Source organism: Bradysia coprophila, chromosome II, assembly GCF_014529535.1.
Source record: "Bradysia coprophila strain Holo2 chromosome II, BU_Bcop_v1, whole genome shotgun sequence".
Taxonomy (NCBI): Eukaryota; Metazoa; Arthropoda; class Insecta; order Diptera; family Sciaridae; genus Bradysia; species Bradysia coprophila.
This window is the reverse complement of record NC_050735.1, coordinates 9,983,787-9,990,406: the sequence shown is the minus strand read 5'-3', so window position 1 is coordinate 9,990,406 and position 6,620 is coordinate 9,983,787. Positions and strand designations below refer to the sequence as shown.

The 6,620-nt window shown below is 36.1% G+C and overlaps 2 protein-coding genes across 4 annotated transcripts; one reads left to right on the top strand and one right to left on the bottom strand.

Moving 5' to 3' along the window:
- Positions 1-2,070: 2,070 nt before the first annotated feature.
- LOC119071706 lies at positions 2,071-3,920 on the top strand. Its single transcript, XM_037176703.1, has 4 exons — positions 2,071-2,378; positions 2,638-2,699; positions 3,588-3,723; positions 3,790-3,920. Exons 1-4 carry the CDS (start codon positions 2,141-2,143, stop codon positions 3,876-3,878), a joined length of 525 nt encoding a protein of 174 aa, XP_037032598.1. The 5' UTR covers positions 2,071-2,140; the 3' UTR covers positions 3,879-3,920.
- Positions 2,715-6,530, bottom strand: LOC119071687 (zinc metalloproteinase nas-4-like). 3 transcript variants are annotated; one of them, XM_037176685.1, is made up of 5 exons: positions 5,749-6,529; positions 5,313-5,515; positions 4,961-5,239; positions 4,724-4,886; positions 2,715-3,068 (listed from the first exon to the last, which is right to left on the bottom strand). In XM_037176685.1, the coding sequence occupies exons 1-5, from the start codon at positions 6,083-6,085 to the stop codon at positions 3,022-3,024; spliced, it is 1,029 nt and encodes a 342-aa protein (XP_037032580.1). In that variant the 5' UTR covers positions 6,086-6,529; the 3' UTR covers positions 2,715-3,021. The 3 variants fall into 3 exon arrangements, with proteins under 3 accessions (XP_037032580.1, XP_037032587.1, XP_037032573.1); XM_037176692.1 differs by lacking the exon at positions 2,715-3,068 and adding an exon at positions 3,925-4,049 and having other exon boundaries at positions 4,651-4,886; positions 5,313-5,473; positions 5,764-6,530; XM_037176678.1 differs by lacking the exon at positions 2,715-3,068 and adding an exon at positions 3,925-4,049 and having other exon boundaries at positions 4,651-4,886; positions 5,749-6,523.
- Positions 6,531-6,620: the final 90 nt, after the last annotated feature.

Genomic DNA, 6,620 nt, shown 5'->3' with positions numbered 1-6,620 from the left:
AAAGCGCACACACAGACGATATGAATTGGGTGATGGGGGTGAAACGAAACGATATGAGTATGGGGTGGTATTTTTGATTGGAGAATATTTTGGATTGGGTGATGTACCTTTTATATACATGTGTCTGTTATGTAAGAACATTTTATGATTTGGTTTGGGGTGGAAGTGTTTGGTGTTTAGCCTTTTGTAGCTAACCTTTGTGTATATTATTTTATATAAATAATATTAGAGATAAATAATTGTTTATGTTATCATCGCAGCTTGCGTAATATGTACTTTCATTTCGGTTAAAGTGGTATATTGTATCACATAGATTGGTTTCATGTTTGTGTTTTGTAGATGAGCTATTAATTATGACAACAAGAATGGAGGTAAGAGTGGAACGTTTGATAATTATGTTACTGAGCTGAACTCAGATGAACGTTACCGTTTAGTTGTTTGAAATAATCATTAAACTCTAATTATAATCACATAATATTAGACTATCTTGGCATTGTTTTACCGTAGAAAATGTGAAATATGTGAATGAATTTCGCATTTGTTTTTATTAAAATCTCTTCTAAGCATTCCGAGTTTTTACAACCATCTCCACATTTAAACGACAAATTTTCTGTTTGTCGAAAATGGTATTTGATAGTTTGAGAGACTATAATGGCATTTTTCAGATAACTGGAAGTGGTGTCCCAAAAAAGGTACAGTTACATGCAGTGAAAATTCAGCATGAATTAACTTCAGCCTTCAGCTGTTTTTCAGCTGATCCACACAAACAACCAACACTTATACGTATTTTCACAAATACTACGTGCTTGTGGCAGCTTCAACCGTATATATAAGTACAAAAAGTTATGTTTGTATGTGTGGATCAGCTAAAGCACAGCTGAAGCAAATTCATGATGAAATTTCACTGTTTCTGACTGTAGTTCTCTTTTCTTTAGCTTTTAGCAAACTTGCCATTCGTCCTCTTGTAATCACAAAATTCGTAGAATATTGCATTTTCTGTGAACTGTTCTCTATTCAAATAGTTAAGCTATTCAGTCAGCTTTAAATAGCTTGTGGAATAGGGATCGTTTGTACGCGAGCAGTCCGGGAAAAATAAGAGGTTACACAGATGAAAATATTGGATTAAAATATTTTAGGTCAGAGCGAGTTATTTTTAAAAGTAATCCTCTCAGGATAAGATTTTTGATCTCTGCTAAAATAAAAAAAAAAGGTTTTAAGGAATGAAAATATCACTAAATTGGGAATTGAACGATGATATTGCTAAGAATCTTTCTTAAATAATTGGATTGTCTTGAAATCACATGTTTGCGTTAATTTATCTCGAACACGATTTGCGAGCAAACGCATATTAATTTGGTCTTAAATGTTTCAGTGCGTCTACCGATGCTTTATTCTACATTTCAACACCAGTCAAAACGTACAAATTTTAAGTCCGTTGTAAAGGTACTACCAGTTTCTTCGTAACAAGGTAACAAGCTACGTTTTGATATGGAACAAATTGTAGCAGTGGTAAGATTGTCAACTGCAGTCAATACTTTCGATAGCCTCAACATGTTGAAACCATTACAAAACGCGAGATAAAAGTAAAAAGTCACATTTTCGTGTGTTTATTGACCTCGGATTCGCCTTGGATCAGCTGATCAGCAAAATCTATCGCTTCAATTTTGTTACCATACATTTCAATAAATAGCCCAAGTCATTGCTCGTTGTTGGCGATAACAGACGACTGGCCGTTGCTATAAATAAGGCTAGCACATAGCTAGACATTTTATAGTTAGACCATTTAACATTCATCTACTAGATGCAATATGCGGCTTAACAAACAATGCTATTTTGTCTGGTGACTGAACTAGACATACAATGATGTTACATGCATTCATTATTAAATGCGGTGATTGGAGTCACATCAATGTCTGATTGTGCTTAATAAACTCTCTAATTGACGAAAATAACGCGCTGCTTTGTTGTTCTTTAAACTTGACAATGACAAAAGATGGAAGTACTTCCTCTAATTACAATTTTTATGAATGAAACACGGATTTTCCAGTATAAAATCAGAGACAATCATTTCAATGCAACCATTTCGCTATAGACTCAAGAGTTGAATTTAATAAATAAAAAACTAAAATCATCACGAACGATGTGCAGATTCGGCAGATACAAACTAATTTTATTTTCGATAATTTTGCATTTACATCACAGCGTTTATAGCATGGACTCGAACAATTCGATGCCAAGCGCTTCCAATAATAATACGCCTGCAATGCCACATCTTACCGTTTCGAATAACACTGGAAAGGCAGATGCAGTACAGCTAGGCGAAAAAACGTTGATCGAGGTGATGGCTATGTGCAATGCGAGTTACCAAATACCAATAAGTAAGTGAAGAATTTTGTTTTTACGTGATGTTGGGACTTAAGGAAAATGCTTTTTCACAACACAGGCGAGAAAATAGTCATTTTCTAACCTCAGTTGAAACTTCGGGAGCCTTTGTTGTGAAAAATATTGTGTTTACCTCGGGAAAAACTTGAAAATTGCATTTTCAAACAACGCTCATAAAATGCAATTTCCAACTTTTCTTCGCTCGTTGAGGAGTGACCTAACTACATTTCGAAAAATATTTTTTCGTTTTATAAGGTTATATGGACGAAATGAATGTAACCGGAAGCTACCCGGATGAAACCGAAAAAATACCTATGGTGAGTGGTTCATTGTTTTTAATAAAATCATTGCGAAATTCGGCAATCAATCAGTTGTAAAAATAATTGAATTTATTCTCAATTAAATTACAAAATGTTACTGTACCTATCATCTCCAAGATTTTGTCATCCAAATTCCGTGTGATCGTGAACACAAATTTCTGTTAATAAACTTTTTTTTTCGCAATTCAGCGACCAAGCCCTCCAAAATTTCCCAATTCTTTCCAATTTAGGATGAACATACCTTTTTGTAAATAAACTTCTTACACAATCTAGCCACAGAGATGCCACCGAAATGTCGATAGAGCTGTAGAGACATTTTCTACATTGTTGTAGTTGTTTCATCCTTAAACACACCCATAAATTCGTCTGAAAAAATCAAGTTAAATTTTAGAAAACAAACCGAACTTTTGGTGTCTGATAAGTGCAGATATGTCGAAAAGTTGCGATAAATCGAAATGACGCGGCGCGAAAGTCCTAGCAGCTATCAAATTCGCTTAAAAAAGCCTTTTAGCATAAGTCAGGAACAACTTTCCTAAACGACGTCGATATTTTACCATTAGTTCGACCTCTAGTGCGCTACAGTGACTTTTTAGAAATTACTTGTATCGAAATACTGTTGTTTTACGCACTAAGTGTGAGTTTACCAATACGAACCGCAGGCGAGCTTGACATAAAATCTCACACAACTATTCTTGCACTAGTACTATAAGATCGTTTCCCAAGACAAAAAGGAAACGGGTATAAAATAGAGAGCTAGTCAATGACTAATAGTCATCCCATGTAATTCATTGTGACGTTGTATATAACAGTCTTTTCGACATCTCATTTTTATTGCAAATTGCAACACGAGAAACGTGTTGCATAACTTTCTAATTCAATTTACAGTGCTTTATGAAGTGCTACATGGAAAATGTTGGGGCTATTACAGCAGATAATACGATTAAAATGGAACAGGCAAAAGTACATTTTGGTACTAATGACGATGTAATAACGAGCTGCTTTAAGGAGCTTAGTGAAATCGGTATGTTGATAATTTGTTTTTGAGAAAAATCATGGAAAACTAAAATAAAATAAAATATATTTTTAGATAACTTAGACCAATGCGAATACGCGTATTTTCTAGCGCGTTGCATTATGATGGTCACTTTGGTGGACAATAGAAAATCAGAAGCTTAAGGACATTGCACTTAAAATATACACACTCTTTGATCATGTTGAAGACCTGCCCCAGCCCCATAACAATTATGTTGAATCGGGGCAAATTTGAAAGTAAAAATAAATTTTAATTTAAAGTGAGTTACTACTGACTGGAACTATAAAATTACTTGGAAATTATTATAAATTATTTTTTTGATACCAACATTGAAAAATGATACTTTCGCCCCGCATATGAGGGGCGAAAGTAAAAAAATGCATCCCACGGGGAGAAAGTACTTAACGAAGAGCGAACGCAGCTGAACGAACAGCGAAAGTGACTGACGTCACAGAAAATGAGAGAAATGAGTCGAGTTGTCAACAAAATCCGCTCATATTATGCAGAATACTTTGATCAAAATTGTAAAACACTGTGCGCCAGTGTTCTTATTGAAATTAGCATACAAAGTTGATACTTTTTGTTACTGAATGATTTGTTAGTTATATCTTAATTTTTGTGTGTGTTATTGTTGGGATGGCTAAATTATTACATTTTTCATATACCACGGGGGCTGCCGCCCCCTGGACCCCCGCATTTTCTGGCTAAATGCCTTTTTATTTTAACATTTTGTTGCGATGTTTGCGATACGTATCAATTTTCAATGTTGGTATCAAAAAAAATAGTATGAACGACTCGGGCCAAAAGTAAAAAAATTCAACCTGTGCGATTAGAGCCCTTGCCTTCGGCGCGGGCTCCAACTCTCGCACACGGTTGAATTTTTTTACTTTCGCCCCTTGTCATTCAATGTACTATTATCGCATTGATTTTTTGATATTTCGTGTTTCGGACGTACGTGTCGTGTCACTATTAGTGGGTACTATCATACTTAATATGTCATTGATGCCGCCGCTAACAGATTGAGTCAGTTTAACAATTAGCTTATAACCGGATGATGCTGTTGTCATCTTACAGTTGTACATATTGTTGATCCTTTTAATGTCACTTTTAGCAAATCCATGCCGCTGACCCATTTTGCCATTGAGTTTTTTCTAAATTAAGAAAAAATGACCAAACAGTTATACTTGTAGCCTGTTTAGAGTCAATTCGATCAGACATAACGCACCTTATTCACAATTGTTGGTTCACCATTTTTCGAAAAGGCAAGATCCGAGTAGTGCATCACGCTGCCGTAATCGTATGACGTTCCAAAGCCACTTGTCGTTCCAGGATCTGCCTTCTCGAAATTATTTTCGTATCCTGGTTTTATGTTGTCTCGGACAATTTCAACAAAATCGTCACGATCCTCGCGAGTCTGTTCGTGTTTAAAGCCCACTACATGCATCAGTTCATGAATGGGTGTTCCGACTGTAGACATGCAACCATTTTTTTGTAAGTTAACCACCTATACAATTGAAGACGCCAAAATCAAGATTATTTGACGAAATCAAACGCGACAGAACGTATTCAGTATTCACCTGTCGCCCGCCTACGCGACCAACGCTAGACCAGCATCCCGAATCCGTGCCCTGAATCGAAATATAATCCGTGTCGGAAGACGTTCTGGGCGTAAACTTAAGACATGTGTTTTCATGATAAGCATTGATCGCTTTCTCTAACGTATCCATTTGCCTAGCATCTAAACGAGTGCCCGGTTTAATTGGTTTAATGTTAATCGGATGGGCATCGGGGAATACTGGCACACAATGCCAAAAGAACGCACTTTTAAACTACGTAAAAGGTGAACTCGCACACGCAAGTTTATTGCCGCAAATGCTTTTTAGCCATGTCATCGACTTAATGACTCCTTTTACAAACTTTTGGTAACGAAAAATCGTGTGCGAGTTCACCTTTTACGTAGTTGAAAAATGCGTTGTTTTAGCACCGTGTGCCGAATTACCCCACGCCATCGGATGTTTAAAAATTTACCAAAGTCACCAACAATTTCAAATGGTACTGTGGCATTCGGCCAACGGGTTGTCTCGTCAATTAATCCATTTCTAGACTTTGGACTGGGAAATAAGATATCACCTTCTAAGTAAGTGCCCAATTCTTCTGGGTTGCCCCGATTCTGATCGGGATTCCAATTAGCAACCTCTACTCCGACTTCTCTGGAGGGCACACCAAACATTCGCGTTCCATAACTGGATAAATCGATATAATCGCTTTGGGGTAAACTTTTACTGGAAGCCGTGTCCATTGTAACGGTAACCAGGATTATGACAGCAAGCCAAGTGGTTGAGAATTTCATTTTGAAATTGCGAAATTTAAAGTGTAACTACAGATCGGGAATGCACGAAGGCACGTACTGACGGTTAGACTAGTTTTAAAGTATTTATATTATTCACACTTTTCATTGATATCACAGAAGTTTCATTGTTGTCCTATTATCAGTATGGTTTTACTGCGGCGCATTGAATACTAATTAACAGTTAACAATAAACAGTATTTCGGTTTTATAGCGCCTCGACATTAACATAAATTAATTGATTAACCACCATTAATACCCTGCTGGTTATGAGTAATTCTGGCCACAATATGAAGTTAAATAATTTTTTATTTCTTGTTTGTTGGAAAATGTGATTACTACAATGAATATTACATGCATCGTTCTGTTAGTAGAAAGGGAACCTTGTCGCTATTTTAAAACAAATTACTTTAATTAACCCTTCAACGCTTTCTTGTTTGTTTTGAAAGTCAAATACAAAATGCTAGGAAAGTAGGAAGAAGAAAAAAGCCTAGAATCAAGTCTATCACAATGTTATGATGCCCGTGACTAACGAACC

Coding starts and splice junctions, on each gene's coding strand:
- LOC119071706 (XM_037176703.1), top strand. CDS start 2,141: ATGTGCAGATTCGGCAGATACAAACTAATTTTATTTTCGATAATTTTG. Junction 2,379..2,637: donor GAGTTACCAAATACCAATAA/GTAAGTGAAGAA, acceptor TCGTTTTATAAG/GTTATATGGACGAAATGAAT. Junction 3,724..3,789: donor TAAGGAGCTTAGTGAAATCG/GTATGTTGATAA, acceptor ATATATTTTTAG/ATAACTTAGACCAATGCGAA.
- LOC119071687 (XM_037176678.1), bottom strand. CDS start 6,085: ATGAAATTCTCAACCACTTGGCTTGCTGTCATAATCCTGGTTACCGTT. Junction 5,516..5,748: donor CTTTGGTAAATTTTTAAACA/TCCGATGGCGTG, acceptor TCCCCGATGCCC/ATCCGATTAACATTAAACCA. Junction 5,240..5,312: donor GTCGCGTAGGCGGGCGACAG/GTGAATACTGAA, acceptor TCAATTGTATAG/GTGGTTAACTTACAAAAAAA.